Here is an 18,663-nt window from a genome sequence, read left to right on the forward strand (position 1 = left end):
CTGTTTTATCAGAGACTAGGATTGCAACCCCTGCTTTTTTTTGTTTTCCATTTGCTTGGTAGATCTTCCTCCATCCCTTTATTTTGAGCCTATGTGTATCTCTGCATGTGAGATGGGTCTCCTGAATACCGCAAACTGATGAGTCTTGACTCTATCCAATTTGCCAGTCTGTGTCTTTTAATTGGAGCATTTAGTCCATTTACATTTAAGGTTAATATTGTTATATGTGAACTTGATCCTGTCATTATGATATTAGCTGGTTATTTTGCTCGCTAGTTGATGCAGTTTCTTCCTAGCATCGATGAACTTTACACTTTGACATGTTTTTGCAATGGCTAGTACCTGTTGTTGCTTTCCATGTTTAGTGCTTCCTTCAGGATCTCTTGTAGGGCAGGCCTGGTGGTGACAAAATCTCTAAGCATTTGCTTGTCTGTCAAGGATTTTATTTCTCCTTCACTTATGAAACTTAATTTGGCTGACTATGAAATTCTTGGTTGAAAATTCTTTTCTTTAAGAATGTTGAATATTGGCTCCCACTCTCTTCTGGCTTGGAAAGTTTCTGCCGAGAGATCTGCCGTTAGTCTGATGGGCTTCCCTTTGTGTGTAACCTGACCTTTCTCTCTGGCTGCCCTTAACATTTTTTCCTTCATTTCAACTTTGGTGAATCTGACAATTATGTATCTTGGAGTCGCTCTTCTCGAGGAGTATCTTTGTGGCGTTCTCTGTATTTCCTGAATTTGTATGTTGGCCTGCCTTACTAGGTCGGGGAAGTTCTCCTGGATGATATCCTGCAGAGTGTTTTCCAACTTGGTTCGTTTTTCCCCCTCACTTTCAGGTACACCACTCAGATGTAGATTTGGCCTTTTCACGTAATCCCATACTTCTTGGAGGCTTTGTTCATTTCTTTTTACTCTTTTTTCTCCATACTTCTCTTCTTGCTTCATTTCATTCATATGATCTTTAATCGCTGATACTCTTTCTTCCAGTTGATTGAGTCAGTTACTGAAGCTTGTGCACTTGTCACGTATTTCTCATGTGATGGTTTTCATCTCTATCAGTTCTTTTAAGGTCTTCTCTGCATTGATTATTCTAGTTATCCATTCATCCATTCTTTTTTCAAGGTTTTTAGTTTCTTTGCACTGGTTACGTAGTTCCTCTTTTAACTCTGAGAAGTTTGACCGACTGAAGCCTTCTTGTCTCAACTCGTCAAAGTCATTCTCCATCCAGCTTTGTTCCGCTGCTGGCGATGAGCTGCGTTCCTTTGGAGGGGGAGATGCGCTTTTATTTTTGAATTTCCAGCTTTTCTGCCCTGCTTTCTCCCCATCTTTGTGGTTTTATCTGCCTTTGGTCTTTGATGATGGTGATGTACTGATGGAGTTTTGGTGTGGGTGTCCTTTCTGTTTGTTAGTTTTCCTTCTAACAGTCAGGACCCTCAGCTGTAGGTCTGTTGGAGTTTGCTTGAGGTCCACTCCAGACCCTGCTTGCCTGGGTATCAGCAGCAGAGGCTGCAGAAGATAGAATATTGCTGAACAGCGAGTGTTGCTGTCTAATTCTTGCTCTGGAAGCTTTGTCTCAGGGGTGTACCCCACCGTGTGAGGTGTGAGGTGTCCGTCTGCACCTAGTGGAGGATGTCTCCCAGTTAGGCTACTCAGGGGTCAGGGACCCACTTGAGCTGGCAGTCTGTCCGTTCTCAGATCTCAACCTCCATGCTGGGAGATCCACTGCTCTCTTCAAAGCTATCAGACAGGGGCATTTACCTCTGCCGAGGTTTCTGCTGCTTTTTGTTTAGCTATGCCCTGTCCCCAGAGGAGGAGCCTACAGAGGCAGGCCGGCCTCCATGAGCTGCAGTGGGCTCCACCCAATTCGAGCTTCCAGGTGGCTTTGTTTACCTACTTAAGCCTCAGCAATGGCAGGTGTCCCTCCCCCAGCTTCGCTGCTGCCTTGCACTTAGATCGCAGACTTCTGTGCTAGCAATGAGGGAGGCTCCGTGGGTGTGGGACCCTCAGGGCTGCACGTGGGATATAATCTCCTAGTGTGCCGTTTGCTAAGACCCTTGGTAAAGTGCAGTATTAGGGTGGGAGTTACCCGATTTTCCAGGTGTTGTGGATCTCAGTTTCCCTTGGCTAGGAAAAGGGATTGCTTTCCCCCTTGCACTTCCCAGGTGAGGCAATGCCTCACCCTGCTTCAGCTCTCGCTGGTCGGGCTGCAGCAGCTGACCAGCACCGATTGTCCGGCACTCCCCAGTGAGATGAACCCGGTACCTCAGTTGAAAATGCAGAAATCACCCATCTTCTGTGTCACTCACACTGGGAGCTGGAGGCTGGAGCTGTTCCTATTCGGCCATCTTGGGCATGCCCTTGGTCCTGCTTTTTAATGCTGTTTATTTCTCAAATGCCTGGTGATCTCTGGTTCTTAGTTTATATTATGAATAAATGATTAAATTGATTGGTATAGAAGTTGGCAATATGAGTTTCCTTTATGCTTGCCTAAGTCTCTTTCTCCAATAGCCTCTCCTTTAAATAAAGGGTTGGTATGTGGGTAGGTGAGGCCTGTTGACTGGTTGACTTTAATTTGGAATTCTAGCTGACTAAAGATCAGGTAGGCAGGCTGAAGGCCTCTGCAATTGCCAGGGTGGGTTTTTATTTGGAGTGGAGTTGGCTTTCCTCACTTAACCCCTTCCCTGTTTCAGTATCTCGAAGACCACTGTCTCTGCTTCCCACATCCATTCCTATGTCCCACCCCAAGGTGGATTGCTCACTGTAGGAACAATTTCCACATTTACCCAGGAGGCCAGGTCTGCAGGGTTTATTCTGTGTACCAGGGAAGGGTGATGGAAAAGAGGCAGGACCTGATTGACTCAACTGTTTCTTGTACAAGGACACAATTGTTCCTTGTGCAGTTATAATCTGATGATTGTCCTGTGGCTGATTCTTGCTTTCTGTCTTAGTTTGTTCCAAGTCCCTGAGGCTTCCTTGGGAACATCTGTCTACCTGTAGTTCTTAGACAGGGGATTCCTTTGTTGGTTCTGTGTCAGTCTTAATTCTATCTATGCATGTCATCTGAGATTTTCTCAAACTTTCTAGTTCAATTTTAGCCCTCCTTTTTGTTTCCAGTTATCATTTAATAAAAAGAACTTGTATTTTAGAGACTGTAGAGGGATCAGAAAAGTGAGTGTCAAGTGTTTAGTCTGCAATCATTAAAGACAGAGAATATCTCATAAGTTTAGATCTGTGTTACTTACCTGATTATGATTTATGGACACTTTCTTTCCCTTTCCCTTTTATTTGTTCTTTTCCTTATTTATTTATTTTATTATTATTTTCAGAGACTCACTCTAAAAAAATAGGATCTCACTGTGTCCCTGAGGCTGGAATGGAACTACTGGTGCATGTCACCATGCCTGGCTAAATTAAAAACTTTTTTTTTTTTGGTAGAGACAGGGTTTCACTTTGTTGGCCAGGCTGGTCTTGAACTCCTGGCCTTAGTGATCCTTCCATCTCATCCTCCTAAAGTGCTGGAGATTACAGATGTGAGCCACTTTACCCGGCCAAAGTTTTCATTTTTTAATATGATGTATAAGGTATATAGAAGTGCTTTTTTTTCTTTTGAGACAGAGTCTCACTCCGTCACCCAGGCTGGGTGCAGTGGCACGATCTCGGCTCACTGCAACCTCCACCTCCCGGGTTCAAGCGATTCTCCTGCCTCAGCCTCCCGAGTAGCTGGGATTGCAGGCACCCACCACCACGCCCAGCTAATTTTTGTATTTTTTAGGAGAGATGGGGTTTCACCATGTTGGCTAGGCTGGCCTCGGACTTCTGACCTCAAGTGATCTGCCCACCTCGGCCTCCCAAAGTGCTGGGATTACAGGCGTGAGCCACCGCGCCCAGCAGAAGTGCTTCTAACTTCCCAAGTGTTTAGGCTTTTTGTTTTATATTTGTTATTTTTACTTTTCTCCTTTTACTACATCAAAATGAGTCCTTTATAATTTCTGCTTTAGGGAATTCTAATAATTTATCTTTGTGGTCTAATATAAAATCATTTTTAATGTATGCCATGAATGTAGTCAACTATTAATAATAATGTAGTAATAGTGACTTGCTCATTCAGCACAAATTGTCATGACACAATGGTAATTTCTGTGTCATGACATGTGGATTATCTCCTGATTCTTAGAACAGCATGAGGTACATATTATTTCCTGCTTGTTGTGCCTAGCAGGCACATGAAAGATGAGTAATTATCCCAGGGTGCTGTCTGCCTTGCCCCCAATGGTGGGGTCAGGGCCAGGTCCAAGACTTTGAATTCCAGAGTCTTAGACAACATCCTATACAGCCTCCCACTGAGTAAGAGTAGTCTCTGTAGGGTGTAGACTTTGATAGATACATCTGTTAGTTTGACTTTGTAGTTTTATTTAGGATGCTCGAATGTGTGAATGTATTGATGAATGTATTCATTGTTGCCTTCTCTCTCTGTTTGGAAGAGAAAAAAATTGAAGTATACCACTACTATGGGTTTACTTTTCATGCTTTGTTATTTGGTGTATAAAGATTCACACCAGGCTGGGCGCTGTGGCTCATGCCTATATCTCAGCATTTTGGGAGGCTGAGGCGGGTGGATCACGAGGTCAGGAGTTCAAGACCAGCCTGGCCAACATGGTGAAACCCTGTCTCTACTAAAAATACAAAAATTAGCTGGGCATGGTGGTGCGCACCTGTAATCCCAGCTACTGGGGAGGCTGAGGCAGGAGAATGACTTGAACCCAGGAAGCAGAGGGTGCAGTGAGCCGAGATCGTGCTACTCAGTACACTCCAGCCTGGGTAACAGAGCAAGGCTCCCTCTCAAAAAAAAAAAAAAATCACATTTTATTTCTTCTGTAGGTCATACGCTTTTTAGTTCTTTATTTTATTTTATTTTTATTTTTATTTTTATTTTGAGACAGATCGCTATTGTAGCCCAGGCTGGTGTGCAATGACGCGATCTTGGCTCACCGCAACCACTGCCTCCCAGGTTCAAGCAATTCTCCTGCCTCAGCCTCCCGAGTAGCTGGGATTATAGGCACACATCACCACGCCCGGCTAATTTTGTATTTTTAGTAGAGACGGGGTTTCTCCATGTTGGTCAGACTGGTCTCGAACTCCTGACCTCAAGTGATCTGCCCGCCTCAGCCTCCCAAAGTGCTGGGATTACAGGCCTGAGCCACCGTGCCTGGCGATGGTTTTTAGTTTAAAGGGAATCTTTTTCTCATGAGTTTAGCCTTGAATTCTACTGAGATTTACATTGGAAATCCTGTTTGCCTTTTGTTTGCCTTGTACAGCCATACTTTTATGCACTTTTTTCCTACTAATGTGTTTAGTTATTTTGCTTTTCGTGTTGATATATTTATTCAACAGACTGTCTCGGTGTTACAGTGGCGATGGGGATACAACCCTGCCTTCATGGATCTCCAGGGCTGATTGGGGGGACAGATAATAAGCAAGTAAATGAATGAATAAGTAACTACAGAAGTTTAGTTTTGCTCTAATGTGGTAGCCATTAACTTCATACGGGTTATTTAAATTAAAAATTGATAGTAGCTTACTCATTCAGCACATATTGTCAGACACAATGGTACTTTCTGCACATGGATTATCTCCTTTGATTCTTAGAACAACATGAGGTACGTATTGTTATTGGTCCTACTTACGAGGTAACCAGGACCAGGCACGTGAAAGATGAGTAATGACCCCAGGATACTGTCTCCCTCACCCTCAACTGTGGGGGTAATTTTTACATTAAAAATTAAGGCCAGATTCAATAGCTTACGCCTGTAATCCCAGCACTTTGGGAGGCTGAGGTGGGCAGATCACTTGAGCTCAGGAGTTCAAGACCATCCTGGACAACATGGCGAAACCCTGTTTCTACTAAAAATACAAAAATTAGCAGGGGTGGTGTCGCACACCTATAGTCCCTGCTACTTGGGAGGCTGAGTTGGGAGGACTGCTTGAGCCTGGGAGGCATTGCAGTGAGCGGAGGTTGTGCCATTGCACTCTAGCTTGGGTGACAGGGTGAGAACCTGTCTCAAAAAAAAAAAAAAAAATTAAATGTTTTGTTCCTTACTTGCATGTGTCGTATTTTATGTGCTTGATAGTCATATGTCTAGTGGATACTGTATTGAGCAGTGCAGATGTGGGACACTTCTGTCAGGGGACGAAGGTTTGTTAGACAGTGCTGCCTTAGATGCTGTCATGGAGATGGGTTGGTTCTGAGGTACAGTGTCAAGTCACTGGAGGCACCTGGAGTGGTGACCTGAGAAAACCTGAATTTTGAGAAGGAACCTGTATTGTGAGGGTGTTGTATATAGGGTACGTGATACTTGTATTTAGGATTTTGGTAAAAAGTGACTATTCATAAGCGATTTAAAGTTTCTGTTTTAAAAGTATAGGATTTTTAGGTAGTGTGTTTTCTCTTGTTCTAATAGGAATTGTTTTTGGTCATATTAGGGAAAATAATTGGCATGTTGATACATTTTTATTTTAGTTAAATAAATCTGGTCGCCAATATTTACTTTTATAAATTCAAAAATGGTTAAGTGTTTCGTAAGTATTTTGAGCTTGTCTTTGAAAAGAGATAGATAGATGCAGTGGCTCAAGCCTGTAATCCCAGAACTTTGGGAAGCTGAGATGGGAGGATTGTTTTTCAGGAGTTCAAGGCCAGCCTGGGCATCATAGCGAGACCCCATCTCTACAAAAAGTAAAAAAATTTAGCTGGGTGTGGTGGTGCACGCCTACAGTCCCAGCTCCTTAGGGGGTTGAGGTGGGAGGAGGGCTTTTCCAATTGTCCTACAGATATTTTTCAAAATGACTACTTTTAAAGTATAATCTTTTTATTCAGAGGTGGGATGCTAATTCTACAATTGCCCAGGACTTCTTTAATTTGTATATGTTAAGATATTTTAATGGTCAATTTAAGAAGTGTTGAAATTTATAAGAATCATTTCTGTATGTTAGAGTTGTGATAACGCAGACATTTTCCCTGTAGTACTTCTCTGAGTCTGATTTGTTTTCCTCCATGGGTACCACATAGGTTTATTTTAAGATGGTAAAAAATGAAAGCTGACTAAGGTACATACTGATTATCCCAGACAACATGCCGACATCACTAAATAAGAGTGCAGTTCTCTTCAACTCACTATTTGTTTCAACTAGAAAAAAACTAATCAAAACTAATTTTTCTGCATGAAATGTCTTTTCAAATCACACTGAATGTGATTTATTAATAGTAATTTATCAACTTCAGTTTTCTGCTGGATGCTAAAAGAACACCTCATTAAAACTAGTGTTTATGCAAATAGTACAATATTTTAAAAACTTTTGATTGTAAAAATTTCTGTTACACTGAATACATACAGATATGTTACTGTTCAGATATTATTTACTACTTGCATAGAAACTCACTGATCTTCTAACAAGTAGAAAAGAGACCTTTAGCCAAATGCCTCTGTACTCAGCAATAAAAGGATTAATTACTGTTTTGCTCTTTTCTGGTTAAAGATTTTAAAAAATCTTATTTTTCCTTTTGCTATTAAACCACAACTTGTTTAAATTTTGTCGCTATTGCAGTATTGCAGCGGACATTACAGTTCGTGTCTCCCTATGTATATGTTTCTCTGGGCTGTGTACATGTACGAGTGTGGGCCTGACCTGTCACATTCAATTTTTAATTTACAGTCTTATATCTAATGCTCATCATTGCATAATGTAACTAGCTGGGATTAGTTTCCTTGGTCCCCGAATCTTCAGAGCCTGTTTTCTCTCCATTTACAGACGGGCCAAGGTTGCTCGGGTGATTGGTTTACTGGCTTCGCACACAACTGAGCTCCAGGAAAATACTCCTGTTGTTGAGGTAAAGTCTTTTATTACTTAAATGTGATGAATGACAAGAAATACTGTTCTTGATTCTGTAATTTAGAACATGCAGCTTTCACTGATCTTCACTTGACTTTTCTCTGTGGGATTATGGCAATCGTTCTAAAACTGTCACCTCAACAGACCTTTAGGCTTAAACGTAGCAGCACATTTACAACGTAGTCCATCATTAAAATGGCACAGCAGAGTTAACAAGGCTTGTGAACTCTGCTCATCATTCTTTCATTTGTTTTTGAATAAAGCTTTTTTAATTTCTAGTTTTCTTGTAGTCTGTCTAATAGACTAATGTATTTCCTAGTTAAAGCATAGCTTACAATTCAAAATTCAAATTCTTCTGGCCTTTCACCTTGAATTTAGTGTTTTTGTATGAAAGATTACTTTCTACCTATTCTGTTAATATATGTTACACTTAATCGGTAATGGAGTTTTATCACTTGATCTGGGAAGAGGCTCAAGAGTCAGCATAGGTGAAAAGAACCAAGGCTTTTAGGGGCAACAGCAAGAGCTCCTGAAGGAAGTAAAGGGGTAAGGAGAGGGGATTTTGTAGAGTTGAAGCTGGGGTTGTGTGGTATTTGGGGCTTTGAGAGGAATTGGAAAAATTTCTGTCTTGTCCATTATAGTAGCCAATTGGTATTTGGAGCCTTAAGAAGAACTGGAAAATTTCCTCTCTGTGCCGTTCACTGCAGTAGCCAATTGCTGGGATAGTTTCCTAGCTGGCCTTATAGTGTCTGAGTGGAGATTAATTTAATTTCACTGTATTTCCCTTGCTTGCAATTCCATCTCTATTTCCTGCAAACTGTTGGATCTCTGAGCTGCTAGTAAAATGCTACTAAGTCTAAATTTTTCCTTTTTTTGTGGTGGAGCGGGGGGGACTAAAATAAATGAATTGTGACCTATATAATTACCAATGGTACCCAGCTTGGTTCTCAGAGATGTGATGAGTAGATTTTTATCTAAAAGATTGAGCATATAGGGCAGTATCACCAGGAAGATGAGAAGGCTTAGGATCTCAAAAATGGGAGTTCCTTCTGAGGGCTCAGAGCAAAAGGTCTCCAGTGAGATGGAGTAGCTGTAGGAGAAGGGAGAGAACTTAAAGTCCAAGACAAAGTCCCAGCATTTTAGAGGATATCCCTGCATCATCAGAGCAGGCATTTGTTGCTCAGGAGCTGTGAAGAAAGAGCCTCTGAATATGTAAAATATGACTGTTGAATTAAATTATTCAGTAGTTGCAGTAATAAGTAGGATGGATACTTTAGGAAGCTGAGTTAGTGAATTTGAAGATCAGTTGGATGAATTCTCTTAGGATTCATAAAGAAAGAGGATAAAGATTATGAACTAAAAAGTCATGGATGATAGTTTCAGATTTGTTGAACTATCCAGTGTAGTAGCCACCAGCCACTATGGCTATTGAGTGCTTGAAGAAAAGCTAGTCTGCATTGAGATGACCAACTTATAGAAAAGAATAGTATGGCCACCCTGTGATTTCCAAACCCCATTGTTCTACTTTATTACTTTATCTTTTTCACACTATATATCACCACCTGGCATTTTATGTATTTATTTCTCTTTCCACACTAGACTACAAGCTCCATTGGAAAAGGGATTTTGAACTGTCTTGTTCAACACTCCACCCCAGTGCCTAGACAGTGCCTTGTGTATATATAGATACTGACAAATATTTCAAAATAAATGAATAAAACTCTATCAGTATTCTTGGAACTCCCTGTAGCAGTGCCTGGAAGATGGTGTGTTTTGCTGTTGCAGGAATTCTCAAGGGACTAGGCAGAGGGCATGTGAAGTAACCTGGGACCTGCTGGTCACCCTGGGTGATGTGATGCCCTCATTCTTGCTGTTGCTGCTGCTGCACTCCCACTTGGAGAGTTTGGCCCAGCAGTTCCTGAACCATATTTGTTACCTGTTCTCACTAGGGTTGAGTTCTTTGGCCAGTTTTTATTCTCAAAGTATTTCTCCTACTCCAGTTGTACTTTGTTGACATTGTATTCCTGGTGCTGCCTCAACTGAGAGGAAAGGGTGGGTGTTAACTCCCGAGGTTCTTGTATCTTTTATTCCAGTACTGTTCTCTTCATGGGTGTTTGCTGATGCTTTATTAGTTTGAAATGCAAGAACTTAGGGAAAATCATACTTATTTCATTAAAAAAAATGGCATATACTGAACTATCTGGTGAACTGTTTTGAATTACACATACTGTATTGTGAACTACATTTGGTTGGATAATAGAGAGCTTGTATAATAACTTGAAATTGAGCGAGGCGCTCCTTTGTGATGCCATCTTAATTTTTGTTATTTCTCAACACTTTTTAGTTATTTCATTACTTTCAATGGCAAAAATTGTAATCACTTTTCCACGAACCTAATTCCTGCTATGAGCAGTTGGCTGTGATAATTTAAGTAGCCACTAGAGGTCATTCAAGCACTAGGAAAAAAATTGTGCAAGTTTGAAGAATTTATGTTTCAGCTTCCAGAAGCAGGATCTGTGGAAGCTGAGCAAGGACATGGTACCATGTTTCATCTTTTTCTTCTTTTTTTTTTTGAAGTTTCTGCTACAGGATGTGTGGCTCCATTCCACTGGTGATTTTTTACCATTTGAGATGAATAAGATAAATGAAAACCATTATAGCCTCTCCAGAAAAATACCGTCAACACTTAGCACATGATTTTAGGGGATCTGGGAACCCTGTGGAGTGAACGTTTGGTTCATAACTCTTGAGACCAGGTTTCTGTATAACTCACAATTGGGTGCTTGTAGATAATTTTTCAATAATCAGTAACAAAATTTCAAGTGTGAGATGAATCCTGAGTTCTCTATTAGGGTTACTCTTAGTGAACAAGAAAAATTGTGGTTGTAGATCCTATTAGCATTTTATTTTTTACTTTATTTATTTATTTATTTATTGTTTGAGACAAAGTCTCGCTTTGTTGCCCAGGCTGTAGTGTAGTGGTATGATCTCGGCTCACTGCAACCTCTGCCTCCCGGGTTCAAGGGATTCTCAGCCTCTGCCTCATGAGTAGCTGGGACCGCAGGTTCATGCCACCACACTCCTTCTAATTTTTGTATTTTTAGTAGAAACATGGTTTCGTCATGTTGGCCAGGCTGGTCTTGAACTCCTGGCCTCAAGTGATCCACTTGCCTTAGCTTCCCAAAGTGCTGGGATTACAGGTGTGAGCCACTGCACCTGGCCCATATAAGCATTTTAAAGGCATAGAACCTCATTTTGTTACTCATCTTTGTACCCCACAGTGCTGAGCCAGCAAAGTAATGTGTATTGTAGGCACTCAGTCAATGCTGAAGAGTTTAATGAATGATTAAAAGAATGTCAGAAGAGTATGATGGTATAATTTGTTACAAAGAGACAGAGAAAATGGAGCAAAAATCTATTTTACTATCCCTGTAATATAATTTAAATCTCTTTCATCTTATTCTCTCATCAACAGCTACAGAAAATAACAGTTATGATCTCCTTTATGCATTTAGAAGCATTTATTGACATTTGTATCTTTTTCACAGAAAAATATAACCATCTGAAGCTTATTTTCCTAGATAACACATTTACCACTCTGTAATCATTGTGGTTTCTATGTGTACTAATTTTAAAAAATATTTCTGATACTAAGCCAACATATTTAGTCTGAAGCATGCAGTGGATATATTTTAGGAAATTTAATATAGACCCATCAAATTCTAGAACTGAAAGGAATTGTTTTTGTGACCGAGTCTTACTCTGCCGCCCAGGCTGGAGTTCAGTGGTGCGATCTTGGCTCACTGTAACCTCTGTCACTGAGGTTCAAGCGATTCTCCTGCCTCAGCCTCCTGAGTAGCTGGGATTACAGGCATGCACCACCACACCCAGCTAATTTATTTTGTATTTTTAGTAGAGACAGGGTTTCACCACGTTGGCCAGGCTGATCTCGAACTCTTGATCTCAAATAATCCACCCGCCTCAGCCTCCCAAAGTGCTGGGATGACAGGCGTGAACCACCACTCCTGGTCAAAAGGAATGTTAATAGACATTTTAGGTTAACCCATTCATTAAATTTCTTTATTATCAGCTGGGCATGGTGACTCATGGCTGTAATCCCCATACTTTGGGAGGCTGAGATGGGAGGATAACTTGAGCCTAGGAGTTTGAGACCAGCCTGGCCAACATAAGGAGACCCTGTCTCTAGGAAAAATAGAAACAGTTTGGCGTGGTGGTGCGCATCTGTGATCCCAGCTACTCAGGAGGCTGAGACATGACCCTGGGAGGTTGAGGCTGCAATGGGCTTGGGCTACTATGCTATTGCACTCCAGCCTGTGCAACAGAGCAAGACCCTGTCTCAAAAAAAATTTTTTTTTTATTTTGGAAAATTTCAACATATATAGAAGTAGAGAGAATAGAATAATGAGGTAGCATCATTCCCTTCCAGCAATCAACACTGACTAATCTTGTTTCATCTTGTCTCCTGCTTTCATTCCCCCTTTCCCTTTTTCTCTCCCTCTCTCTTTCTTGCTGGAGTATTTTAAATAAAATAGTATCATTTTGCTAGTAAATGTATTTTTCTAGCAGACAAGGATTAGAAAAATATATAACCGTGATTTCATTATCACACCCAATACATTCAACAGTAGTCTCTGAGTATCATCTAATACCCAGTTAGTGTTCAGATTTTCTTGGTGGTTTCATACATGTCATTTTGTAATTTCTCTTTGGGCCAGGGTTGTGTTTAGATAATGTGACCCTTAAGTCTCTTAATTCCTGGTCTCTTATTTTTTGGTGTCATTTATTTGTTACAGACAAATTTTCCCTTGTCTTGGCCCAAATTGGAATACCAGAAGCTTTATTGCACCCTTTTGGTATTATTTAACATAGTCCTTTATCACCTGCCTTTCCTTTCTTGCACATAGCTGCTTAGATGTGGACCCTTGATTCAGTACTTTTATGGGGGGGATAGCTTGGGGAAACAGGAATTTGTCATAGTTGGTGCTGTATTTTTCCTATTGCTTCATAGAAAGTGAGACAACTAAACATTAAATGCCTCTATTAGAGGGGTTACAGTTGATCACTAGAGTCAGATGTTGCCAGCCTTATTATAAACATTGCCATCACTCTTTGTTTTCTTCATACCCTCATCTGTGAGTCAGGAACTCATCACTCTTTTATTTCATAGTTTTAACATCAATCGATTATTGTCTACATGTAGTCATCCTTTAGAGTTGCAAAATGGTAATTTTCTTATTCTGTAATTTCCTTTCTATTTGTAGTTGGAAGTCTTCTTGTAGAAGATCTTTCCCTGATCAACTATTTGGTTATCTTAAAATAGGGTTTGTTTTGCAAGGCAAGATAAACGCTTGATTGTTCCTCTTCATAGGTCAGTTTTCAGAATAAAGAGTTGGTACCTTAGAAATCTCCTTAAGTGTGCAGTGAGATTGATTTTATATTCTTAAGAACTTACAGATGTATGTATGTAGATCATCTAGTCCTTTGCAGTTGTTAGTCTTTTCAATGCTTACATTGTTTCATCTCCATCCAGTGGGAGCTCTTTCAAGTTTGCTCCTTTCTCCCTTTGACACGAGCCTACTCCTGTCTCTGATAGTTTGCTGGCTTCTCGGCAGTGAGCTTTCACAGGCTTGTTTCGGGAATAGTCAACCCCTAGTTCTGAAACCACTTCTATAAGGAATCTTGTTTACTTTTTGTTAGAAGATGTAGTTAGAGAATGCAGTCTGGGTTCTCTAGGATTTTTTTTTTCTTCCTATCTCTATTAATAGGTGGATTATATTAATGGAATTCCTAAAAATAAATCACCTTTGCATCTTTAGAAGAAACAACTTGGTGCTCTCTATAATTCACTGTTGGAGTCTCTTTCCTAATGGTTTTTCTAGAATTGTTCCTCTATTTTTTCTTGCCACATTGTATTGATTCTTGGAGAGTCCAGGCTGTTTGTCCTGTAGAATGTTCCACATTCCAGATTTGTCTGCTTGCTTTTTCTCGGTATTTCTCTGAATTGGAAAGCTATAAATAAATTGGGAATTTTTCTCTTTTTAAGAAACAATAGTACCTAGATCTGACCTCTGAAAAGAATGGTCAGTGCTCTGTATTCTCATTAATACTTGGTGTTGGCATAAAATCATGTTACGTAAGTATTTAACAGTTTCCTCTTTTATTTTAACGTTAATGGTTACTGAGTTTGGTATGGCATCAGAGGATACGCATATATACTTTTTCTCGGTATTGCTAACTTATTCCTCTAGTTCACACATTTCCTATAAACTGTAGGTTAGGTCTGGAAGCTTCATTAGATTCAGGTTAAACCATTTTTTTTGGTAAGAACATAATAGGTGATATTGAGTACTTCATATTTCAACTCATCAGGAAGCATGCAGTGTCAGGTTTTATTAGTTGCGCCTACTTTGATCATTTGATTAAAGTAGTGCTGCCAGAGAGCTCCACTGTAAAGGTACATCTTTTCCTTTGCAGTGCCACTTTCGCTCTCATGTGATATATGCAATAAGAACATAATATTAAAACTTATGTAGATTATAACTGCTGTTTTAACATTTTTCTAAAATAAAACATACAATTTTAGTTCAGGAAATGTTATTGTATTAATTGTCATTAATTGCCATTGCATTTTCTCTTTATTTTCAACAGATTATTACTTTTTATTTTTGAGATGGACTTTCATTGTGTTGTTGAGGCTGGACTACAGTGGCACAATCATAGCTCACTACCTTGGGCTTAAGCCATCTTCCCACCTCAGCCTCCTAAGTAGCTAGTACTAGAGGTGCGTGTCACCATGGCCAGCTATTTTTATATTTTTTATTTTTTGTAGAGACGTAGTCTCCCTATGTTGACCAGGCTGGTCTTTTTTGAATTTTTAAAAATAATTTTAGCCAACCTTTATTGAATGCTTACTGTGTACCATGTGCCAGGCTGGTCTTAAACTCCTGGGCTCAAGTGATCCATCCACCTCAGCCTCCCAAAGTGTTGGGATTACAGGCATGAGCCATCACACGTGGCCTCAACAGATTGTGAATTCACTAAGTTCATCATGCTGTGTAACGTTATTATCACCATTATTGTTTTTGAAATTAATCTAATTTAATTTTTGTTTTTTGAGGCAGGGTCTTGCTCTGTTGCCCAGGTTGGAGTGCAGTAGCATGATCATGGCTTACTGCAACTTCATACTCCTGGGCTCAGCTGATCCTCCCACCTCAGCCTCTGCAGTAGCTGGGACTACAGGTACATGTCACCATGCCTAGCTAATCTTTTAATTTTTACTTTTAGTAGAGATGGTGTGTTGTATTATTTCCCAGGCTGGTCTCTAACTTCTGGTGACAAGCAATCCACCTGCCTCAGTCTTCCAAAGTGCTGGGATTACAGGCATGAGCCACTGTACCTGACCTCTAATTAATTAATTTATTTTTAATATATATTTTTTATTTTAATAGCTTTTGAAAAACAAGTGATTTTTGATTACATGGATGAGTTGTATAATGGTGAAGTCTGACATTTTAGTACACTGGTCACCTGGGTAGTGTGCATTGTACTCAATATGTAGTTTTTAAAATCCCTCTCCCCTCCCCCACTTGTGAGTATCCAGTGTCCATTAAACCACTCCGTATGCCTTTGCATACCTATAGCTTAGCTCCCACTTATAATTGGGAACATACGATATTTGGATTTCTCTTCCTGAGTTACTTCACTTAGAATAATGCTGGCCTCTAATTTAATTTGAAAAATTTATTTTACATTCTATGTCCTCACGTTTTTTGTGGGATAATCACATTTTATGATTTAGTTCTTTAAAAGAGTGATTGACTTAAGAATATTGACAGTATGTTCTTTAGCTTTCTACTGAATTGGTTATAGAATTGAATTTTATGTTAAAAGTGGTTATATGGTGATTTGAAGCATTATATAACTTAGTTCTTTCTGAAAATTGTGTGCTTTTGGAAACTCTAAACATAGTGTATGATAAATCTATTTCAAACGCTGTGGTATTGTGTGCCCCTCTTTGGGCTCTTGCTCTGTGTTAAGATGCATGATTGCACCACTTCCTCTTCTCTCTCTCCTAGCTTGAGTAGTATTGCTTTTCATTACTAGAACAACTGCACATAGTTCTGTCATTGTCCTTATTTTCCATAGCCCTCATTTTCAATGTATAACTTTTATCAAGAACAAACAGCACTTGTAGCACTTTCTGAGATGTATCAGTTATATATATATGGACTTATTTTTCCCTGTAGTTTTTCCATGTAGCATTTATTATGGTTTTGTAAATATTCTTATAAAAATAACATGTGGTCTTCTAATTATGGCAATTTAGCTATTGAGATAATCTTGTAAATTATGAGTGATCCTCCCACATCAAAAAAAAAAAAAAAAAAAAGCAACACAAAAACAAACCTAGAGGGCGGGTGCAGTGGCTCACACCTGTAATCCCAGCACTTTGGGAGGCCGAGGTGGGTAGATCACCTGAGGTCAGGAGTTTGAGACCAGCCTGACCAATATGGCGAAACCCTGTCTCTACTAAAAATGCAAAAATTAGTCGGGTGTGGTGGTGGGCGCCTGTAATCCCAGCCACTTGGGAGGCTGAGACAGGAGAATTGCTTGAACCTGGGAGGCAGAAGTTGCAGTGAGCCGAGATCACGCCACCGCACTCCAGCGTGGGCGACAGAGTGAGACTCCATCTCAAAAACAAAAAACAAAACAAACACGAAACAAACAAACCTAAAAATGCAGGGTAAAATGTAACAAAAAGACTTCAGAATACACATATGAATGAACAAGAAAGTGAGGGAAATTTTCAAAAGTCAGAAATGGGGACAACTAAAATCCTGAAATGGTAACACTTTAAGGCTGTCTGGGACAAGATGAGATGGTGGTTATTGCTATTGTATAATACTTTTGAGGTTTGATACAATTTAAGAATAAAAGATGAGGCTTGAGGTTTGCCTGAAGCAGTTAGATGGAGCTAAGAGCCTTGGAGAGCTATCCTTTTAATAAAATGGGGAATTTGGGAAAAAAAAAAAAGCAACTCACTTACCTACATAGAGAGATAACAAATACGTCTGTTTATTTATTTATTTATTTGAGATAGAGTCTCACCCTGTCACCCAGGCTGGAGTGCAGTGGTGCGATCTTGGCTCACTGCAGCCTCTGCCTCCCAGGTTCAAGCAGTTCTCTGCCTCAGCCTCCCGAGTAGCTGGGATTACAGGCGCCTAACACCATGCCTGGCTAATTTTGTATTTTCAGTAGAGATGGGGTTTCACCATCTTGGCCAGGCTGGTCTTGAACTCCTGACTTCGTGATCCACCTGCCTTGGCCTCCCGAATTGCTGGGATTACAGGCGTGAGCCACCGCATCTGGCTGGAGTTTTTGATTTTTATCTTCAGCTCTAGAAAGAGGGAGAAAAAAAGTCTTCCATATAATTTTTCAACTGCAGTTTTTTTTTTTCCCCAATTTTATTCATGTTTTGGGGTATGAATTTATACTTCTCCCAACCTGGGAAATTAACATCAAAACCACACCTGGGCTCCTGGTTCTGATAATGGTCAAGGAGTTGTATTGGGCTTACCATCTTGCCAGTAATAATAATAAAACATCTGGACGGAATATAAAAACAAAAGTAGGCAGAAACTGGAGACAACACACTACTTGAAAGAAGGGAAGTGACCTGGCCGAGCTGGACGTTTAACTAGTTTATCCTTCTGCAGATGTGCTAAGTTCACACCAAGGGAATAGAGTTTAGGCAGAAAGTGACTTCTTCCTGGGTCAAGGAACTGAGGTTGGAATTTGGCCCTGCTGCGAAAGGGTGGTGGAAAATGAGTAGGGAAAAATCATAGTAAGGGCAGAGTCATAAAATATGTGTACAAGTTTCTCTACAGTCATTGGCTAACTTTGAAGCTGTGCATATGCTGAACGGAACCCAGCAGAAAGCAGCAGCTGGGATTAAATATGAGTAGCCTAAATATTCCCATCAAAAGGCAGAGATTGTTATATTAGGTTGGAAAAAAAAAAAAAGACCTACGCTGGTGCAGTGGCTCACAGCTGTAATCCCAGCACTTTGGGAGGCCAAGGCAGGTGGATCACTTGAGGTCAGGAGTTCAAGACCACCCTGACCAATGTGGTGAAACCTGTCTCTACTAAAAAAAAAAATACAAAAAATTTAGGTGGGTGTGGTGGTGCATGCCTCTGTAATCCCAGCTACTTGGGAGGCTGAGGCAGGAGAATGGCTTGAAACCTTGAGGCCTAGGTTACAGTGAGCCGAGATCCCACTACTGCACTCCAGCCTGGGTGACAGAGTGAGACTCCATCTCAAAATAAAAACAAAAACAAAAACCTAGCTATGTATAGTTCATATGAGACATACTTTAAATAGGAGGTTAGACTTAAAAAACAGAAGAAGATATACCATGGAAACACTAGTAACAAGAAAGCTTAAGTAGCTATATTAATAACACAGTAGAAATTAAGGGAGTATTACTAGAGATAAAAACAGTTCATAATAATGACAATTTCAGTTCATTAGGAAACTTTAACAATCCTTAATTTGTCCGTGTAAAATGAGACTACTTTAAAATATATGAAATAAAATTGACAGAACTAAAAGGAGAACTTGATAATGACAAATTCATTATTGTTGGATATCTTTAAAATAAGTAGATAAAAATTATGTAAGAACATGGAAGATTTGAATGATATTAATGATATTGAAATAATTAACATTTATGGAATGCTAATTCCCACAATTGTACAA

At 39.9% G+C, this 18,663-nt stretch overlaps 1 protein-coding gene across 9 annotated transcripts in view; it reads left to right on the forward strand.

The window, feature by feature from the left end:
* ULK4 (unc-51 like kinase 4) overlaps positions 1 to 18,663 on the forward strand; it is a 793,903-nt gene that overhangs the window by 77,594 nt on the left and 697,646 nt on the right. For all 9 annotated transcript variants that reach the window (XR_001899874.3, XM_017955554.2, XM_021933668.2 and 6 more), the window contains one exon: positions 7,803 to 7,881. Coding sequence is in view for 8 of the 9 variants with exons in the window: in XM_017955554.2 (XP_017811043.2) it covers positions 7,803 to 7,881 (79 nt within the window). In the remaining variant the exon portion in view is untranslated. The remainder of the gene's footprint in view (positions 1 to 7,802; positions 7,882 to 18,663) is intronic.

This window comes from Papio anubis, chromosome 2 (assembly GCF_008728515.1).
Source record: "Papio anubis isolate 15944 chromosome 2, Panubis1.0, whole genome shotgun sequence".
Taxonomy (NCBI): Eukaryota; Metazoa; Chordata; class Mammalia; order Primates; family Cercopithecidae; genus Papio; species Papio anubis.